The sequence below is a fragment of the Ursus maritimus genome, unplaced genomic scaffold, assembly GCF_017311325.1.
Source record: "Ursus maritimus isolate PB19 unplaced genomic scaffold, ASM1731132v1 scaffold_15, whole genome shotgun sequence".
Lineage (NCBI taxonomy): Eukaryota > Metazoa > Chordata > Mammalia > Carnivora > Ursidae > Ursus > Ursus maritimus.
The window spans coordinates 59,687,439-59,710,334 of NW_024423897.1; the positions used below are offsets into that span (position 1 = coordinate 59,687,439).

Sequence of the window (22,896 nt, forward strand, 5' to 3'; positions counted from 1 at the left end):
TGTGGGCTTTCATAAATCCAGACCTCGAAACGATAGAATTACCGAGCAGACATGCCAGGTTCTTTCGAAGACATCCAGTGGATTCTGCATTTCTGGGCAGTATGTCATTTTATCTGCCCAGGGAACGGTTCTTTTAAACAAAAAAACCTACCATGATCTGTCCATCCACCGTGAGAGACGGTGCAGACTGAACACAGACGATGGAATCATCACGCCAGTTTAGCAAAGACGGTCTGGTCATTCCACCTCGTGGGCAGACTACTCTGAAGAACATTTAAAACATTCCACGGGCTTACATAAATGTCCGAATGGGTAAATGCACAAAAAGAATCGCCCTTACATACATTTCTTGCGTCTTCCACAGAAATGCTGCTTCGGTGGGTGCCGGAGGTTGGTGCCGCCGTGCAGGTGCGGATTCCCCAGCTCCCGGTCCCTCTCGGTCATGACCGCCTGGGGAGCCCCCGGCGCCCGCACTTCCGCTGATCTCTTATACAGTATGTGGGAGGGGGGCCCAGCCCCCGCGGGGTCCTGCAGTCTCCCCACTAGGTGGGAAGGAAGCGGCTTCAGGAAGTAATCTCCTTCTTGGGTTCTTATCATGCCAGACTGGAAACAGAGAGGAAGAGAGAAAATGCGGTTATACCTTCTGACCAGAGGTCGCCCCCTCTCCCGGCTTCACCTCTTTCTTACTCCTTCACAAGCGCGCGTTCCCTCCAACGCCTGGGCTGGGAATGAGCACCCGGAGACCCATCAATGAGTCTTCGCACCTGCATCTGCTCGGGAAGGTCTGCGTGCAGGTGTTCCACGACCTGACGCCAGGAGCAGAGGGCGCTCCTGGTACACTAACGGGGGAATTCGGACCACAGGATGGAGGAGAGAGCTCAAGTACACAGACGCAGACGTCAGTGTGGGCGCCGGGGAGGCCCCACACAGGAAGAGAACATTTCAACCCTGACAGAGTCTTTTGCACGACTCCTTTCAAACTTGAGTATTTTGCAACACTCGGTATAAAAGTGTTACTTAAGATGAATCCGGAAGAAAGCACAAGAGAATTTACTGAGGGTGTCAGGAAGGTCTTTCTCAGCAAGGTATCATGGAAACAGGATAAAACTAACCCATAAAAACACTAAAAATGTCTGCAGTGTGCCTCTGATTTCAGAGCCCGAGTCTGACTCTCACTTGGAGGGGGGGGGCTGCTGCTGTGTGTCCCTGTCCACCAGATGCGGTTCCGTGCTGGGCTGGGCCACCCCGTGTGAGTCTGCGTATCTGCACGCGGTGGGATGACGGGCTTGGGGAAGCCCTTCTTAGATCTCGGGACAGGGACAGACACAACTCTCAGGAACAGGAGGGTTGGGGGTGGGAGAGAAAAAGCTTATTGGATGTTCAGAGATTAAGCATTGGCCTTGGAGTTCCTGCTGGTGGGGCAGAGGGTAAACGTGGCATGTTATCAAGGAAGCCATCAGCACCATGGGGGGTAGACCTCCTGGGGCCCAAGTACCACCTGGCAGGGGAAAGGCCGAATACCTGGGATTCACGCCCTGCATCCCAGAGGGGTAGCCGGCACCTGCCACACAGTGCTCTACGTGAGTAACTTGGGCATCTCCGTGTCCTCTAGAATTCTACCAGCAAAACTCCTGTAGGACCTCGCTTGAAAGTTCACAGTGCTATCAAGGAAGAGACAAGCGTGGAAGGACAGAACAGCTGGAGCCAGTAAGGTTTCAACCTTTTTGCATTTAAACTAACCCTGGATAGCATGAGCACCCTTGTGTAATAACACGACCCAAAGAGGTTCTCCACACTTTTGAAAGTAATCAGTTCAAGTGTTAAACTAAAAAAAAAAAAAAAAAAAAAAAAAAAAAAGAATTCATTTTTCACCTTAAAAGAACCTTTCCTGATAGGTAAGCTACTCCTTGCCTTATTAATCACCTCTTGGAAGACCATCAGCTCCTGGGGAACGTGGAGTTGGTGGCATTCGGCATGCCTCTCTGGACCCCCAGCCGGGTCAGAGAGCGGCCGGGTGAGTCCACTGCCCCAGCCGGCACAACCAACTCCAGGAATGCTCCCAATGTGACCTTCAATAGTTCACTCAGCCTCTCTGTGCTGTGCTGCCCTCGAGGAAGTGGAGATTAGGCTCGCTGCTTATCATGAGTTTGTAGGACTTAACAATGAATGTATTTTAAAAGCACGACCCACAGAAAGCATGCAAAAGAGATCTGCTTCCACACCTAAAACTCTTGTGACCTTTGGCAGCTGTTCCAGTCCCAAAAGTGACCCCCTCGCCCAGGTCAAGGCTCCGTTGTAGGTGCCTGGGGCTGAGAGGACCAGATCCTTGGGCAAAAGAGACCTGCTGCAGCTGGAGGGCTTCCTAGGTGTCATTAACAAAGTAGTCAATCCCCGATTTCATTAAATGCAGAGAATATAAAACTGATTAAGACTGATGCTTTGATTTCCTTTACAATCAACAGACACTAAAAAATACAGAAAAAGGAACTCTGTTATCTTGCTGCATCATTAGTTTGCAAGCGTACTTAAAAGGGTAGATAAATCATGGAAGATTAATGTTGTCTGCTTATTAAAGCTGTTCTTTATTGAACCAAGACTATTTATTTGGACACTCATCAATGTCCAGTGCCCTCCTGCCCACACAAGCCACCGGGATGTCAGCTGGTGGATTATTCACCAGGCTTTCAGAAAAAGGCCAGTGTCCTCCCAACTTTGCAAAGGAGCTCTCCCGGGGCCTGGGTCTCTCCCGGCCAGCTCTGTAAATCATTGTACATAGGGAAATTCATCTAACACTTGTATCGCATTTGCAAGGACGGAAAGAACACGGGCTAGGCTAATGCTGAGGCAACACTGTTTCTTGCTCGGCAATGCATGTGAAGGAAACGTGGAGGCTCCCAGTAGGATAACTGTGGTGAGCCATTTTATTCACAGTTAAAACTTGCTGGATTTCCACAGACGAATCAGTTAAACAGAATACACAGCTACAATAGCATGAAAGTGTAGCTGACACCACAGGAGGGGCTTCGGTTAGGAGGAAGAAAGAAAATCATGCAATAAATGACCCTGAGAAAACTGGTCAGCTCTTTGGAAAAAACAAATCTAGGTTTCTTCTTCATTCCATTCACCAAAATAATGGCCAAAGGCAGCAAAGAACCACAAAAATTAAAAAGACCAAATAAAATATATATTTGTAACTTTGGTGTAGACGCTTGCAAATGAAACAGAATCAGGAAGCCGTGAAGAAATGGATTGATAAAATTGGGTAAATTCAACACTGAATATGGCTAAAAAGCAAGTCAGGGTGCCTGGGTGGCTCCGTCGGTTGGGCGTCTGCCTCTGGCTCAGGTCATGATCCTGGGGTCCTGGGATCGAGTCCTGCATTGGGCTCCCTGCTCAGCGGGGAGTCTGCTTCTCTGTCCCTGCCCTGGCTGGTGTTCTCTCTCTCTCTCTCGCTTGCTCACTCTTTCTCTCTCTCAAATAAATAAATGAAAAATCTTAAAAAAAATACCATCGAGTCAAATGACAAGTTAGGGGAAATTCTTGAATGCAAATGACAAAAATTATGACCCTTAAAAACAATCCATAAAAACTAATAAAAAATAAAGAAGTAATACAACTTAAAAAAAAAAGGAAAAGGAAAGAAACAAAATAGGACAAATAAGAAAAAGGCAACTCATAGGTGGGGAGAGGTTTATATAAAAAAGGTTTGATTTTACTTTCAATTTTAGCAAGAAGATGAAAACCACGATGAGAAGCAGTGTCCCGTCTATCCTGCTGGCTGACCCTCTACAGCCAAGATGTGAGGAACATTAGCAAATTAGTAAAGTACTTCTGGAAAGAATTGGCAGTGTCTCTCAAAATTGTAAATACATGTACTTTTGACCTAATAATTCTGTAGCTAGTAAGTTACCTCAAGAAAATTCTAACACATATACACCCAAGATATGGAAAAAGATGTTTATCATAGGAAAAATAGATAAAATAACCCCCCAAATGAGAACTATTTGAAATGCCCCTGATGAAAGACAGGTTATCTAAATGAGACTGCTGTGTATTGGAAATCAATGTCAGCATTTGAAAACAATTAGACAGTTACTGATATAGCATTAGATCCAAATTTATTTAGTGAGAAAAATAAAGTGCAGAACATAGTGATATTAGTCAATGCTTTCTGTAAAAAAAGAAGAAAGTTGGTAGGTTTATCTCGATATGTATCTATTTATAAAAATTGTCCATAAAATGGAATATTACTTGGCTATAAAAACGAATGAAATCTTGCCATTTGCAACATGGATGGACCTAGAGGGTATCATGCTGAGTGAAATTAGCCAGGACAGAAAGACAAAGGCCATATGATTTCACTTGTGTAGAATCGAAGAAACAAAACAAATGAGAAAATGAAAAACACAAACAGACCCATAAATACAGAGAACATACGGATGGTTTCGAGAGGGACAGGGGATGGGAGGATGGGCACAATGGGTGAAGGGGAGGGAGGGTGACCCAGGTTTCCAGTGATGGAAAGAATGAGTCACAGGGGTGAAAGGCACAGCACAGAGAATATAGTCACTGGAATTGTAAGAGTGTTGTATGGTGACGGTGGTGCCACACTTGTGGGGAGCGTAAACCCCAGAAATGGAGAATCACTACACTGTACACCTGATGCCAGTGTATCATTGCGTGCCAACCATGCTTCAATACATAAAAATTAAGGGGTGCCTGGGTGGCTCAGTACGTTAAGCATCTGCTCAGGTCATGATCTCAGGGTCGTCAGATGGAGCGCCGTGCCGGGCTCTGCGCTGGGCACGGAGCCTGCCTAAGATTCTCTCTCTCCCTCTGCCCCTCCCCATCTCCACTTCTATAAATAAATAAATAAATAAATAAATATTAAAATAAAAATAGAAGCTGTCCATAAAAGTGGCATGAATCAGAAAAATCAAATGGAAATGAGGAAGAGATATATAAATGTCTAGGCACAGAGTCTCTTTCTCCTGCAATGGTACACAGCCTCATCACACTGGTTCCGAAAGTACCTCGGGGGACTCCGCGAGCCCTCTACAAGAGAGTCAGCTATCAACCAACACATAAAAACGTGATTCAGTTCAGTAGAAAAAAAGGCATTTCATTTCCCAATTTAACTTTACCCTCCTCTGTGTTTTTTCCAAAAGCATCATTTGTTTGGGGAAATATTCTACACATTTTAGTCTTCTTAGTGATGTTTCAGACACACGAGTCAACTGTAACTTTTATAGAACTTTTACAGAAGCCAAACTCTGCGTTTTATTTCCTTATAACCTCAGGATCAAACATGAACCCGCCCCAGGTCAGTCCCTCCCTCGTCATATGCCCGAGACCACAGGAAGTCTTGCTGCGTGATTATTTGAGATGTTTTGAAAATTGAAATTCACCCAAAATCTAAAAACCTAACAAACCAAGAGGTTCTTTCTCCATGAGATGTCGCACCTGCTTCTTTTTTTTTTTTTTTTAAGATTTTATTTATCTACTTGACAGAGATAGAGACAGCCAGCGAGAGAGGGAACACAAGCAGGGGGAGTGGGAGAGGAAGAAGCAGGCTCATAGCAGAGGAGCCTGATGTGGGGCTCGATCCCATAACACCGGGATCACACCCTGAGCCAAAGGCAGATGCTTAACTGCTGTGCCACCCAGGCACCCCGCACCTGCTTCTTTTGACCTTTATCCCTACTACGCTTGGCCTGGGCCCTGGGCTTCTTCAACCCACTTGCCTGCAAGGACAAGGGGTCTGACGCGCTGGTCACAGGAATCACCCACCATCCTCAATGCACGTAAGTCCAAGCTTCAAAATGTAGCCACTCAGTCAGCTGTAAAACTGGTCCCTGGTCCCCTTCCTATTGCTCCTCTGTCATTTCGGAAGACTAACATTTTGACACTTGGCACTTTGCTAAAGGTTAAAGCTACAAACCAGGTTATTAGTTATGGCATCTGTCCCAATCATCATAATCCACCAAGAGGACTGAGCCCAGGTTTCTCCCAAACCCCATTTCCTACCACAGTGCTGTCAGGTCAGATCCCTGTCCCCGAGCACTTGATGTCTGTTGTCAGCCGGAGGTTGACTGGGGCCCACTGAGCACTGACTGGAGGCTGATTGGAAGCTGGCTAGAGGCTGGTGGGAGGCTTATGGAGGCTGACTGGAGGTTGACGGAGGCTGACTGGAGGCTGACCGGAAGTTGATGGAGGCTGACGAAAGCCTGGTGGAGGCTGATGCAGGCTGACTAGATTAGGCACAGAAGGGTGGTCTTCCAAGGAAGAGAATTTTTTTATGACTTTCCCTATTTGTATGATGCAAAAAAATACATCCTTCATTGACTTTTCTCTGGATCTTGTGACCTGGACAAATTGGGCCAGTGTGACAACTAGCAGAGCAGGACAAGGGCTACTTGGTCAAGTGCCAACCACCTACACTCCCCACACACCTCACCCCTCACAGGAAGGGTGAGCACCACTGTGCACACCTGTGCCTTTAGCCAATCAGGCTTTGGGTGAATTTATTTATTTTTTAATCAATTTTTTAAAGATGTATTTATTTATTTATTTGACAGAGAGAGAGAGAGAGAGAAGAGCACAAGCAAGGGGAGCTACAGACAGAGGGAGAAGCAGAGCTCAATGTGGGACTCAATCCTCATGACCTGAGCTGAAGGCAGATGCTTAACCGACTGAGCCACCCAGGCGCCCATAACTTTGGGTGAATTTTATAGCAGGAGGAAGGAGGGGTATGATTTCAGAGGGCAATTTAAGAATGTACTGTGATTATCCCTGGCTATTCCAAATGATCAATGACACTGAATTTATTTAAGACCACTCCTGAGTCTTCATGCTTCTTGTCCACTATTAGAATCAGTTCTTTTTGTTTTGAAACCTTATTATGGAAGTTTTAAGGGTTCAATAATGCAAATGCCCACCTTTCAGCCCTTGTCCTCAAAATGTGAAGAATGCTCATATTTTTGTATTTTATGCTAAGTTTAATTTCCTCCAACATTAAATTACCAATATATCCTGCCTTCCTATACAACGGAATCTTAGTGGTGACATAACTTATGAATAGAGCTCAGACGGAAATGAGACTTGTTCTTCCAGTAGCATCCCTGCTGACAGACTGAACCGGCCGTGCTGGTGGTAAGTGCTCCTCACTTCTACGGTTTCTTCAGCGTGGCGGTACGCAGGAGCACGGAGCTCCTTGCCCCTCGCTTGTTCCTCTCTAGGGAGGGAATAACTTGTCTGTGAGTCTGGACTCAAAACCCGGCATGCGTGGTACAGCCCTTTCCACTCAGGACACTGCCCACCACCGGAAGCTGGCATCCTCATGGACCCTGGTCATAGGAGCAGCTCAGCTGCCGGTAGGTGGCTGCCCTGGTGGGTGACTGCCAGGAACCGAGCATCTCTTGCACCTCAGTGCATGGGTCTACACTGGGGCCCACTTCTGGAAATCCACCCACCTGCACAAATATCCCACTTTCTCCAAAACGGATTTTATCAGTAATTTTTTAAAAGGATACATAGGCGTACCATTTGAGTTACTCTTTTTGTTCGTATTCTGTAATTCATTCAGAACACAGAGCGTATGGAAAGGGACGGTAAGCGGTCAGGGAATAGAGAGTTACTGACCGGGCCTCCTCAAAACCCAGTATACTTCATCTGCTCTCAGGTAGCTCATGAATTAGCAGAACACATATTACGTACACTATTAGGCACACAAATACATATGAAATAATCGTTACTTTGTCTTGGGCTCCACCTATGTGGCAGGTAATGTGCTAGGTGTTTTGCTGTATATTATTCCTGTTATAGTAACAAACATATAAAGGGAGAATTAATATTCCTATTCAAAGGAAAGGGACATTAAATTTTTTAAAAACTGCCCAACACCGTGGACCTAGTAAGTGGGCTAGCTAAGATTAATATTCAGTGTGAATGACTCCGATATATACACGCCCTTGCCAACACCTCAGTGAGCCCTCTCTGCACCACATTAGTGGTATTCGCCAGCGGCATCCTATGGCCCTTGGAGAATAACACTAGTGATGGCGGGAGCTGAGAGTGAACATGGATTATTTGTAAATGTATACTGTAAACTCTAGGACAACTAAAAACATTAAAAAAAAAAAGAAACATAGGTTATATGCTAAAAAGGGCAGAAAATGGAATCATATAACATGCTCATTTAAAAACACAAAAGGCAAAAAAAGAGTAGAAAGCAAAAATAGGAGCAAAGAACGAGGGCATCAAATAGAAAACAGTAATTAATGCACTCGATATTAGTCCAACGACATCACTGATCACTTTGAGGGTCAGTGGTCTAAATGCATTAATTAAAAGACAGATTGTCAGGATGGATCCAAACACAGGACCCACCATGTGTCGTTTACAAGAAATCCCCTTTACATATAAAGGCACATATAGGTTAAAACTAAATGGATGGGAAAAATATACCATGTTAACAATAATCAAAAGGAATCAGGCATAGCTATATTAATTTCAGACAGAGTGGACTTCAGAGTAAAGAAATTTAACGGGGATAAAGAGGGACAATATGATAAAGGGGTCAGCTCTCTGAGAAGACATAGCAATTCTTCACATGCAGGCACCTAACACCACAGCATCAAACTACGGGGGCAAAAACTGATAGAACTTCAGAAAGAAAGAGACGAATCCACGCTCATGGCTGGAGACATCAGCACCCCTCTTTCTGAAACAGTGAGGTACAGCAGGCAGAAAATCAGCGAGGACACGGCGAACTCTGCACACCATCCATCACGTGGATATGAGACTTCTGCACACGACTTCATCCAACAACAGCAGAGTGTGCACCTTTCTCAAGCTTGCAGGGAACACTCACCAAGACCGACCACATTCTGAGCCATAAAGCATACTTCAAAATACTGAAAAGATTAGAAATCATACAATGCCCATGCTCAGACCACAACAGAATTAAAGCAGAAATCAGTAAAAAGAAGATAATTAGAAAATCTCAAAATATGTGACGATTAAACAACACATTTCTAAATAACACATGGATCAAAGAAGAAATTCAAGAGAAGTTAAAAAAATTGTGAACTAAATTAAAATGAAACACAACTTATCCAAATCTGTGCAATGCAATGAAAGCAGTGCTTAGAAGGAAATATCCAGTATTGAATGCATATATTAGAAAAGAAGAAAGATCTAAAATCAATAATCTAAATTTTCACCTTAGGAAATAAGAAAAAGAAAATCAAATCAAACCCAAAGTAATTAGAAGAAAAGAAATAAGAATTAGAGCAGAAATCAGTGAAATTAAAAACTGAAAATCAATAGAAAATATCAATCAAACCAAAACCTGTTTCTTTTAGAACTGGTGAGATAGACTCATGCTGCACTTAGAGAAATTCCAAGTCCTGGATGCTTTCCTTCTTAAAAATAAAGAAGATGAGGGGCGCCTGGGTGGCTCAGTCGGTTAAGCTTCTGACTCTTGATTAAAGGTCAGGTCATGATCTCAGGGTTGTAGGATCAAACCCCGAGTCGGGCTCCACGCTCAGCACAGAGTCTGCTTGAGGTTCTCTCTCTCCCTCTGCCCCTCCCCCGGCTCACACACAAGTTCTCTATCTCTCATTCTCTCTCTCAAATAAATAATTAAATAAAAGCTTTAAAAAAAATAAAGAAGATGAGCAAACTAAGCATTCACTCAAGAAGTTGTTAAAAACGCCATGAATGACCAACTACAAACTGGAAAGCTAAGTAAAAATAAATAAATAAATCCAGAGTATATGAATTAGTAAATAGTAGAACAACGTGATTATTCAACCAAAGAAGTTAGTAAATCAAGACTGGGCTTTGGAACAAAATGAGCACATCTCGTGAAAACCCAATGAGAATGCAAAAGGTCAGGAAAATAGATAATACGGGATGGAGCACATGTTTATAACAGGGGATCAAACTTCTCTCGGAGATTAAAGGTCACTGTAGCACGTATTCTCAGATCTCATTAGCGAATTTGTTGTTACTATTTTTTTGTGTGTTCTTCAATTTTATGAGATATTTCAGATTAATCTATTACAAGCAACTAATGAATCATTGAACAGTACATCAGAAACTAATGATGTATCAAAAGTTGGCTAATTGAACATAATAAAACATTAAAACATAAAATAAAATAAAAACAACTTTCAAAAAGCAAAAAAAAAAGATCTAGTACAAGGATTTAAGTTTCTATTAGAGGGGAAACCTATACGTGTGCTGTCCAAAATGGTGACCTCTAAATTTTAATTAAAATGGAATAAAATTTTAAAAATTAAAAAAAAATATTCAGTTAAAAAATTCAGTTCTCCAATTGTTCAACAGCTGCACATAGGTATTCAAATATAAATTTAAATAACGTTAAAATTTTAGTCTTGCAACGACTCAGTAGCCACATGTGACTGCTGGTCACCATACTAGACAGCTTTGGTATTTTTTTTTAAGATTTTATTTATTTTATTTTATTTATTTATTTGACAGAGAGAGAAAGAGCACAAGCAGGGGGAACAGCAGGCAGAGGGAGAGGGAGAAACAGACTCTCCCCTGAGCAGGGAGCCCGACATGGGGCTCTACCCCAGACCCCAAGCTGCAGTCAGACTCTTAACCGACTGAGACACCCAGGCACCCCAGCACAGGGATTTCTATCATGACACAAAGTACGACTCCAGAACAACTGGTAATAAGCAAATCTTCAGGAACTTACTTTTTAGGACTTGTTTGCCAGATACATGAGAGGTTGCTACAACATTTCTTTATGGTACCGTGTAACATACAATTAGGAACAATCTTACAAATCCACTAACATCTTTATAAAACCAGCCCAGCTGAAATATTCAAACCACGTTATCTTAGATTGCTTAGTAAGATTACTTGTGGTTGATACAAAAATATCTGAACTAAGAACAACTCAAACTAAAATTCTCAGATTCTGTTTCTGTACATTCCCAAGACACAAAGAAATAGTTAAGGAAAATCATTGAGTCAAGGCATTGGATACAGTGCTGGTACTCAATGCGACCAAAATACCATGGATTAAACGTTATAATAGATTCCCTTACAGAGCTTATAACATGCAGGCGTGAATTAAATTCCATGGGGGGAAAAGCTCACAGTCCTTCTCATCCAAGGAGTGTACAATAGGTTTGTTCATTCATTCACTCATTTCATTAATTCAATGAATATTTGTCAATTGCCTATTATGAACCAGACACTCTTCTAGACAATCCAGATACAACTATGAACAAAATAGACAAACACGACAGCTTCCTTGGAGCTTACATTCCAGTGTAGGGATGAGGGGGGAAATACACAGTCAACATCAAAAATCATAAGAAGTTAAAAGGCAATGTATCAGTTCTTCCAAAATTGATCTATCAATTTAATGCAATTCCAATGAAAATTCCAGCAAATTATTTAGCAAATATGAACAACCTTGAGCCTGAAGTTTATATAGCATGGCAAAAGACCCAGAACACCCTAGTCAATATTAAGGGGGAAGAAAGTCTTGGGCCTGACCCTAGCAACTTCACGGCTTCCAATAAAGCTGCAGTAATGAAGTCGGTGAGCTCCTAGAGAAAGCAGAGACAGACGCATCCATGGAACAGCTTAGGAAGCCCAGAAACAGACCCACATGGGCGCAGTTAACTCATCTCTGACAGGGAAGCAAAGGCAACACCATGGAGCAAAGACAGTTCTTTCAACAAATGGTGCTGGAACAGCTGGACAACCGCATGTGAAGAAATCAATCTAGATACACACTATATACATCTTGCAAGAATTAACTCAAAATGGATTACAGACCTTACTATAAAATGCAAAACTATAAAACTGCTAGAAGATGACCCAGGAGAAAATCTAGATGACCTTGGGTATGAAATGACTTTTTAGATACAACACCAAAGACATCCATGAAAGAAAAAAAAAGAGAGAGGGAGGGAGATTTTAGCACTGTCGATCAAGATGGCAGGATGTATTTCGAAAGAATGGGGACACCGTGTGGGAAACCACAGAAGAGAGGAGGCAGTGGGCAAACCTCCGTGCTCGCTGGGAAGGAAAGACCAACAGGTCAAGGGCAATGAGCGGAAGTCACAGCGGAGCCGGACAGCCACTGATGGAGTCGTCGGGGTAGAGAAGTGGGTCACAGTCACGGTGCGGGGTGGGCACACGTGTTTCTCCTTAGACGTCATGGGTCCCCAGGGAGTTGTCACCTGTGTCTGCAAGCCACGTTTTCTGCCCACACTCAGTCCCTCCCCGTGCATGACTCAGTGGCGCCCTTTGCTCTGCACCACAGGCTGCCCGTTCGGGGCGGTTCCTGATACTAGCTTATCAAGCAGACACTGAGCCCATGCATTAGCTGTTCTCCCTACTTGACCCTGCCCCTGGAAGTATCTCTCTCCCCAAATGGACTTCTAGTCCCTCATGATGGTGCCCCTTCAGCTCCAGGCTCCAGGCTGGTCACATCCTATTTCTGTTAGTCATATTAAAATTGGCTATATTAATTATTGATCACCTACCATGGCCCTGCCTAGGTTCCAAGAACTGGAGGCTGTATCATTGTCAATTACCCTCAGAACAGACTTGTAAGGCAGGGATTTGGGGGGATACAGAAATAGAGCTTGAACACCCCAAATGTCCGTCCAGGGGTGAAGAGATAAAGCAAGCACAGCACGGGCTCCCCACGTGGAGATGCTGATCAACACGGTGGGTCCACGCACGTCATGCGCAGTGCAAGCCGCCACAGCAAATGACCCGTATTGTGTGAACCTGTTTCTAAGAAACGTGTGGAACAGGCAAAGCTGTGATTCGGAAGCAGATCAGGCTGTGGGCTGGGACGGGCGCGGGAGGGACGGCAGGTGGCATGAGGGTCCCTGTGGGGCAGTGGCGGAGTTCACAACTGGGTCCGCGCTGTGGACGTGCTGCCCCACCGTCTATCTGTTAAACACTCACGGGCCTGCACACCCACTGTTTTGTTTGTGGTAATGTTTTGTTCTGCAAACTAGACCTCAGTAGAGCTTTTCGAAATGCTACAAACCGACCTCCGTGAGTCTGTCCTGAGTGAGGGCTGGGCCAGGACACCGGGCTGCGGGACGCGGCGGGCTGAGGACACGGTCCACGGGTTGGGGGATTGTTTACCCACATATCCAGCCATGGTCCTCAAAACTTTCTGTCCCTGAGAATCCTCTGTGTGGCTCATGGAAACCTGTGCCCTCCTCCCCAAGCTCTGAGTCAGCAGGTCTGGAGCAGAGGGGTTCGTGTGTTTGAGAAGAGTCACACACAAGGCCCATACCCCCCTGTGCGCATCCATCATCTCTGACGGCAGCCCGGCTCTCAGGGAGCAGGACAGACACGCCCCCGTGGGATAACGTGGTGGGACATCTCCCAGACAATAAAGCACTTGCGAGGATACTGCTGGAATTTGTGCTGAATTTGTTGTACCTGAGTCCCCTCATTTTCAAGCCAGAGGCATTAGACACCCATATTTTCTGGTGGCAAAAAGATCACTATCAAAAGTAATCCCAAGTACAACACTCTCCATCGAGCTGCCCGGAGCTGCCTGAAGCCAGGTCACAGGGACATCTGCTGTAGCACAGGGCTGGGGACGGTCCCCTGCACCCAAGCTGTATGTTTGACACAACCTCTACCAGACCCACGACGTTCCAGGCAGTTCCCGCAAATGCCCGTCACGACGGATACCAGATCTGACCGCTCACGAACTGTAGCTGCTACACGGCAGCTGTCACACTCCCGTACGTGTCGGGGTCACGAGGGGACCACTACGTTACGGCCGGTCCTATTTCCAAGCTACGGGCTCAAACTGTACCATCATTACAGAATGTAGCAGTGCGTATTCAAATGGTCTTTTTTAGGTGCTTTCTTAATAAGCTGTTATCAAGAACTTATAAGGAGACAAATACCATCCTTTGGTTTTGCTTTTTTTTTTTTTTTTTTTTTAGAAGGAAAGCACTGGCTGGCAACACCATGGCAAAATCAAGGACACTCCGAACCATGCATCTTCAAACAGCATCATCACATGATCACAAGATAGCAAGGGACTCACTACTAGAAAACTCGGGCAGGTCCATCACTTCCAGGGGAACCAAGTAAAACAAAACAAACAAAAAGCAACAAATAATGTAAAGAAACCAGGCCTAGGTCGGTTCCTTCATAGGGTCACAGCGGGAAGCTTCCCCCGACCTCAGTGGGCGGCCCGCTATCCCCTTTGCCCACCCAGTGAGCAGAGGACTCACTCTGCACATGGCTCAGGGACAGCAAGTCCTCGTAAGCTCAGGCACAGCTCTCCCCTCCTCTCCTGCGGCCACGGAAACAGCCTGAGCAAACGGCTAAGCGAGGGACCCTGGGAGTGGCACCCAGCTATTTTTTTATTTAAATTCAATTAGCCAACATATAGTACATCATTGGTCTCAGACGGAGTGTTCGACAATTCATCAGTTGTGTAAAACACCCAGTGCTCATCACATCACATGCCCTCCTTAATGCCCGTCACACAGCTATTTGGAATCACACCTTTACGTTCTTCTGAATTGAGCGGAAGTTACTTCTAATTTAGCCTCCTCTAGCACTCCGAATCACTTCCATTCTCTCCACCAGCAGATATCCCCGGAGACAGGGGAGGCTCACCTATGTTACTGGTCCCATAACGGTGCTCACGAGGACTTGAGACCGTGATTCTAAATTTGCAGGGGCCAGCGCCTTCCGTAAGCTCAGCGAGACGTATCACGGTTCAGTCTGACGTTCACGTAGTTGGAAGTTGTTAGTGTACTTTTAGAAATAGGTTTCCACCCAAAGAGTTTCTCAAATAGAAGATTTACAACTTACTGCTAAGGACAAGGAAACCGAGCCTCAGGGAATAGAGGATGGGAGCCGGTCCACTGCCCTAAACATGAAGTAATCCGGGGATCCCCATGACACGTGCAGACTCTTTACCCCCTGCATTTTCACCATAATTCATACACTTAAAACAATGATGGATGAAGACCACATGCCCCCCCCCCAGCACATCGACTCTCCCACAGACACCCACCCACGTGCCAAAGCTCGTGGGCACGGTCTCCGTGAGAACATTCCAACTCCACGTGCATAAGTGTAAGATATTGCTTAAATAAGAGCGTGAAACACAGAAGACGATCAATAACGTCTTGGGAAGCCTGGGGGGCTCAGTTGGTTAAGCATCCCACTCTTGATTTTGGCTCAGGTCGTGATCTCAGGATCGCGGGATTGAGGCCTGTGTCCGGCTCCCCACTCAGTGGGCAGCCTGCAGATTTTCTCCCTCTGCCCCTCCCCCTGTTTTCATTCTATCTCTTTCTCTCTCTCAAATAAATAGAGAAATCTTAAAAAAGAAAGAAAGAAAGAAAGAAAGAAAGAAAGAAAGAAAGAAAGAAAGAAAAGAGAAAGAGAAAGAAAGAGAGAACTCCATGCCCCTGCTCCGATCACAGACCTGGTCATTAGAGGGCAGCTCCTGGGCAGCTCCTGGACATGTGGAGTTAGTCACGCTCAGGTTACCACCTCCCCCCACCTGCCAAAATCCAGCAGATGGAAAAGTTTCTAAAAGGAGGAGTTTTTTTTTCTTCTCAAAGATTTTATTTATGTATTTCTGTACTTATTTGCCAGAGAGCGAGCGAGAGAGCACAAGCAGAAGCAGGAACAGAAGGCGAGAGAGAAACAGACTCCTTGCTGAGCAAGGAGCCTGATGTGGGACTCGATCCCACGATCCTGGGATTTTTTTTTTTTTTTGACAGAGAGAGAGAGACAGCCAGTGAGAGAGGGAACACAAGCAGGGGGAGTGGGAGAGGAAGAAGCAGGCTGCCAGTGGAGCAGGGAGCCCAGTGCGGGGCTTGATCTCAGGCCCTGAGCCAAAGGCAGACGCTTAAGGACTGAGCCAACCAGGTGCCATGGGATTTTTTGGGTTTTTTTGTTTGTTTGTTTTGGGGTTTTATTTTTGTTTTTTTAATCGGTATATATGAGTGTGCTTTGTGTGTTTCACTGGCAAAGACAATTCCCGACAATTTATATTTTTTCTTCACAAAAGAACCTTCAAGGAGAGAATGTCCCGGGACCAGTTCTCCCAGTTGCTTCCAGGTGAGACATCACTTCTCCTGCTGGGCCCGCAGTGGCTGTTATCACAACGCTCCTGAAGTTGCCTTCCTGTCAATTCTCTACGTGCGGCTTTGGCTCAAGCCCACGGAAAGGAAATGACGCTGTTAGAAATACTGCTGTCGTGTCCACAAACATGGGGCCTAACAGCTGTGAGCCAGGCTGAATGAAGCGGCCTGACCGGATTTATGATCTGCAACTTCTGTAGCCTTCCTTGATTAATTTTGGATTTAAAAATGCTTCTAAGATATGTTCTACGTCCCTCTGTGTGTCTCTCTGCTTTTTACTGCTAAATCCTATAATCTTGTGAGCTGATAACCATGAGCTATGACAGACAATAAGCCCTCCAGAATTCTCAGGAGGAATCATGACCTTGTGAGCGAGGATGTGGGGAATTGTAAGCTGCCCCCCACGCAAGCACCCAAGTGATTAAACCCAGGTGCCGTACATGTAAGTTCTTCTTGTCCTGAAAAGATCCAATGTTGCCCAACCAATTAGACTCCAAGGACACAGACAGACAATGGCCCTGGGTGGGCGTCCCATGGGTGCTGCGTGGAAGGCCCATCATGTGTTCGTAATCCAACGAGCATGTCTCAGAACCCAGGCTCTGACCCTTGCTGGACAGAAGCTTTGGGCAGGTTACATAATCTGTCTGATCCTCAGACTCCCCTTATACAAAATGGGAATAAGAACTCTTCTCAAGGTGTTAATACAATGAAATGCAGTAGCAAGGCATACGATGAACTTCCATGCACAAATTCCTTGCATACAGTAGGTGCTTATCAACTATCTTCCCTATTTATAATGGGTCCATTTTCATGTTTCACTTGAAACCATGAAATTACATCACTGCCACATACTTTGTTCCTATGAGAACAAAAAAATGTGTTCCTATGAACACATACATGTTCCTATGAGAAAGCAGAATTCACCATGTGTTTACTCCATAACAACCAAACACGGAATACAGGTTGGAGTAGGCCTTTTCAAAATGAGGACATATTGGTATCAGGGTACACAGAGTATTAGAAGAACCGCGGGTTCTGATTTTTCCCCAAGCTCTGTTTAGGAGTTGGAGAAAAGCAATGGGTAGAACACAAGAGAAAACAGTGAGATCAGCCACGTTTGCATGAAAGCATCCCCATGCCCCTCGCTGTCTGCTTACCAGGAACAGAGGAACCACGCCACATCCCAAGAACCACCAAGCAAGTCAAAGCCTAAGGATGTGTTTGCTTTTCCCATGAGACAAAAAATACTACCATTGGCTACCACCTGGGCATGAGCTGAAAATCTGGACTGTTAAGAAGATAGTTAACTTGACAAGAGAGTGGAAGGAACGTGTGGATGGAAGGTGAATTACAGCTCCATGCTCACTGGGTAACTGTGCTCGTTGTAACAGGAACTCCCCCCAGAGCGTCCCACTAAACACGATGGCAAGAAGAGCCGGACACTTGGATACTTCTTTGTCTCTCTGTTTTCCCAAATACAAGGATAAACTGTGCGTTATGCTGATGGACTCTACAAGACTCCCCACGTGTACCCTGTGTCCACAACAGCGGAGTCTGGTCCACACCATCCCCTGCAAGAGTCCGAAGACCACACCTTTGACAAAGGGCAGATAACAGGGCTGAAGCCAGAGAAAGCACAAGTTGGTTGGGGTTGACTTTGAAACCAAGATCAAACAAAAATGACCTCTTGGAAGTCTCTAAATCGAATCTGTTTCACAGCACACGGGCTGACAATGAAATCTGAACTGTGAATAATTGCCAGATGAGGGGATTAATTTGCAAAGAATACAACAGAACGTGATACCATCTCAGAATGTAACTAATATGCTTGGCCCTCCTGGTTTGATATGGACATTGGATAGAATGGATATTCGCTCCTGATCTTGTTACCGCATACATGGCGCTTTTACTATAGTTTACGTATACAACTCGAATGTAATTCACTGGTTTGTATGTAAAGAAGGACTTCCTCTCAATAATTTAATTTTAGATTATGGACATTAAGACACTTTTACATTTAAATTGCAATCCGTGACATCGCCAAATTATTCTTACTAATATGCTTCACATTCTAAGACGTCAGTGCCCACATCAGTTCACACCCTGTGCGTCCCTCTACACCTAGAGGCACAGACATCCCAGGGACACTGAGCCTTCCCATGAGGCTGAAACTGGGGTGGCCAGTTCTCAGCCCCAGGTGCACTCATGGGACTCCACCCTGAGGTGAAGCTGGGGTTTTAAGTTTTTAAAGTTTTAAATAAATGTAAGGACTGCTTTCGTTAGTTTACAGAAATGTAAACTTTTGCAGGATCCAGCCTGTATTTAGAACCAACATACAGAGAAAACAGTTGCCCCACAAAGTCCCGGCAGCCTCTATAACCTGGAGATTGAGTTCTTCCAAGACCCTAGACTGGGGCCCATTTCAAATACGTGGGCATTAGCTATCTTCTGAAAATCTCATAAACCAAGCAGCTGTAGTTCTTCTCCGGTAGAGGAAGACGCCGTGACGCACATATCACTCTCCTTTCAGAGAGAACTTGAAAGTGCTGGGGACTGGTAAGCTCAATTTTATTAGAATGAGTAAGCCCATAAGCTTCTCCCCAGTGGATAACAGACCGGATTACTGGAGGCAGAGGTAGGAAATTATGATTGATATTAGACCCAGGAAAGTTCTTAGGTAGTAAACATACTTATATTATGTACCAAAGCAATATTCAAAATTCAGAATAATGATACCGAATGGTGAAGGGAAGGCTCACTTATCGTTTTGACCCTCGGAAGGAACACGCAATGACGTACGTTTCTGCATATGGCACGGTTACTCTGCACAACGCTGCTGTATTTGAACATTCACTCTTTACTCTCCCAAATCTTGCACACACACATGCACATCTCAGCTGGTCACGGAACTGAGCTGTAAAACAGCCTAGCTTCTCTTCTGGCTTATTGTCCTGCGATCCATCACTCTTCATTTTACTACCTAATGAGGACCAGCAATGGGAATAGTCAAACTTGCCCAGCTTCAGTTAGAGATAATCTCTGCAAATAAAACAAGGTTTATGGCTCGTTTGGCAGCTGCGGAGGGAATGCAGAGTCAAGACGTCAGCAATTCTGGGCACTTTCCTCATTCATGATACCTTATTAAGCCCAAAGTAATCTCCCAGGTGTTGAGAAAGGACAACATGAATGCATGGGCATAACGCATGCTTCCAAAATTTGCATAAACAACATTCTTGCATTTTAAATCGTTTGCTCAAATGATACATATTTTTTTTATCATCCCAAGTACTTTCAATAAATCACCCAAAAGGTTCCAGTGTCAAAGAAATACATTCTGATTCTACTCCCGTCTCATCTGCGGGCCTTCGCTGAAGGTCAGTGTAACCGCACCTCCTGGTTCCCCGACCTGACTTGAATCTATTAACGCAGAACCATGGGCAGTCAGCTGCTAGTTAGGTCTGTAAGCACCGTTCCTAGTTGAGGAACGGAACGGGAAGGCTGAGGAGACGAGAACTCGCTCAGCTCCCACGGTGTGCTGCGTGCTGCGGGCCCTCACGCACAGAGCGGCTCAGCCCACCCTCCCGCACCCCCTGATGCCACTGTCACTCACACGTTAAGGAAGTGCAGGGTGTTGAGCCTTTTGGCTGGTAAATGGGAGAAATTCCAAGTGAACAGCACTTGTGCGACTCCAATGGCTGTTTTTTCACTATGTTTCCCATTTGGGGATCTTAAGCAGTCATTTGACTCTGTTTCTGGCTTGAATGTCTGTCTAAATAGAGATCTTCCCTCGCATGCAGACGGTTTGTGTTTTTCCGCTCATTTGTTTCCCAGGATAATTACCACAGCCCTGAAACCGCAGGTGCTTCAGTGCTTGTGGACTAGCTTGGTTCTGGATTTTAATTTTTTAAGTGCTTAATATTTAATTTATCTCAACTAACTTAATAGAGGAGAAATGGAAATTTTTTTTCTCATTTTATGGTAAATGCCACTTTTCATCCCTAAAAGTTCATACAGCATAAATTCTCTGCATCACATTTTGTGAAGGATTCAAGGTGGTTTAAGAATACCGGTCTTCAGAAATCCTCACGTGCAACAGGCAATCCCGCCTTGTCATAAGCCTGGTAACTGAAGACATGCATCCAAGACACAGAGATACAATTTTGTCCCTGTGGTCATGCAGCAAGGTATGAAAAGCTAAGAGATGGACAAACCCACTTAGTTTTTTGAATTGTATTTTATATAAGTTATATCATATCCATCACCCAAATATACTGCAATGTTTCTTATTTAACATTTGTTTAGAGCGTCTCTCTGTCATTAGAGAAGTTACTCATATGGGTAGGCCTGGAAAAGTGCTCACTAGCAGGGATCCTTTCCTGAGACTGTGTGAAGTGAACAGCGCTGGCATTATTCTCTTCTGTGCTGTGGAAGTATGTTCCCAGGAACCCGAGGGACAGGCCTGGATCCATGTGGTGACTGTATGGGAAATGCATGCCTTCCAAACTTGACTTAGAACCATTTCTAGATAGAGCTTTTCACAGTCACTGCACCCTCTCTCTGGATACAGGAAGTCTCTCCAGCATAGATGGAACTAGTTTCTAAAGCAAGGACTTTTCACGCATCCATCTGTCATCCATCCATCCACCCACCCATCCATCCATTTATCCATCCAAACATCCATCCATTTATCCATCCAAACATCCATCCTTTTATCCATCCAAGCATCCATCCTTTTATCCATCCACCATTTATCTATCCATCCACTTCTCCATCCATCTGTTCATCTACCATCCATCATCCACCATCCATCATCCACCATCCATCCATCCATCATCCACCATCCATCCATCCATCCATCCATCCATCCATCCATCCATCGTTTTCATCCATCTACCCATCCATCCACCCCTCTACCCATCCATCCAATTCCTTCCATAGGCCAGGAACACTGCTGGGTGCTGGAGGTCCTGAAAGGATTCCCAACAACCATGAACTTAAATGTGGCTTATCACAGTTGAGGGACAGCCCCTACTTTTTCTCCTAGAAAAAAAGATACAATGTACTCAAATAGGAATATAATATATGATGGAATGAAAGACCTTAAGGTCATCAGAGCAAATATTTTTCACAAACTTTGCATACTACAATGAATCACCAGTTGCTTAATCTACATTTCATTTTAGATGTTTTGCTCCAAATTTCTAATGTCTTAATTAGTTGAAGATACAAGTATTCAATGACAGAAAGCTGAGATGATTGGATATATCACCTCACTGCCTATTGAAGCTCTCTATTATTTTACTACCATTTTTAAGCTAAAGGCAGCCAACCATTTCAGCATCACTATACATCTGCTGAGTAACACCATATGGATCTTTTTTTACTTTTGTCTTAGTTTAATTTAATTTTTGTTTTTAAACTGGTAACTTTTAAAATATATTGACAATGTATACTTTACTGGATGTGTCCATTTACTACTAAGGAAAAATAAGAATCCTGCCTACAACGTCTTTAGATTGTGAATTTGCAAATGAGATATTTTTGTTTAGTTTTCCTATAATTTCACAGAAATTATTGAAACGGGAATATGAAATTAATATTGTTTTCACAATTTTAAAATGCTGGATTTACTTAATGTCTTTAAAACACATGCTGTTTTTCCGAAAAAAATAAATAGAACAAATTCTTAAGTAGTGAAAAGTATGTTTAAAAAAGGACAAAGGACGATCACTGTCATTAGAGGAATCAGAACCAGTAAAGGTGACACATACCTGGAAGAACAGGGGGTGGGGCATCAGCAGAGCAGCAAACATTTCCAGTGGCTTCCAGTGGGGCTCTGAGACTCATGGAACCTGAGAGGAGGGTCAGGACTACGAAGGATGGCTACTGCCCCAAGTGAGCAAGGACAGGACTCCACGGAGTGTATAAACTCACTTTGCTACAGAGTCTGGCCTCAGCTCTGTAGATGATGATACTGTAATCTCTCCCTCAGGACTGATTTACCCCAACGCTGACAACACACACCCACACGTGCAGGCACAAGCCCCTGAGTCCCCATTTATTCCTGTATTAAGCAGTCCCGAAAGACAACCTTCAAGCCTACTGAGGAGACGTGCTTCTTCAGCCACCAGGCAAACAACACGAGAGACTTTGTTTTCGTCAGATCGGCGAACCAGGGCAAACACAGCCCACCACAGGGACCCACCACTGGGTCCGATGTCTCCATCACTGCCCAGGAATAAGCCTGCTCCCAGGCCGGGTGAGGTCTAGGCCTTAAGGTCCAGTCTTTCCCTAGACAGGACTGCGATGTCCCTACTATTTTCCTTTTGAGTCTCCATTTTTCTCTCCTCCCAACCAGTGGCTGTGCAATGATTTCTATAAAGCACCAGAGCTGTTTTGTCACCAAGAATTCTCTCATTCATCACTAAACTTTTGAGGGTTTTACTATGTGCCAGGCACTATCGACAATGCTGAGGATAAAGCAAGAAAAAGACAAAAAGTCCTGCTACATTCTTAATACTTAGCATAGTAGGCAGCCTGCTTAGTATGTAGAAATCATCCGAAGCTCCAACTCCCCTTTTAAATTCTGCTTTGTGATGATGAGGATAGAACTCTGTAAATCCCACTTCTGCTTTGCCACCTGCTCACTCTTTGCCTCTGATCATAGACCATACAGAGAGGGCCCGGACAGACTGAAGAAGGTGGAAGAACTTGTTTCTTCTTGTCTGCGCCCCCACCACTCCGCCCC

At 44.6% G+C, this 22,896-nt stretch overlaps 1 protein-coding gene across 1 annotated transcript in view; it reads right to left on the minus strand.

The window, feature by feature from the left end:
* The window catches only part of ADAMTS16 (ADAM metallopeptidase with thrombospondin type 1 motif 16), a 146,955-nt gene that overhangs the window by 108,472 nt on the left and 15,587 nt on the right, over positions 1–22,896 (minus strand). Inside the window, exon 3 of the mRNA XM_040630187.1 lies at positions 345–603. Coding sequence (XP_040486121.1) covers positions 345–603 — 259 coding nt within the window. The remainder of the gene's footprint in view (positions 1–344; positions 604–22,896) is intronic.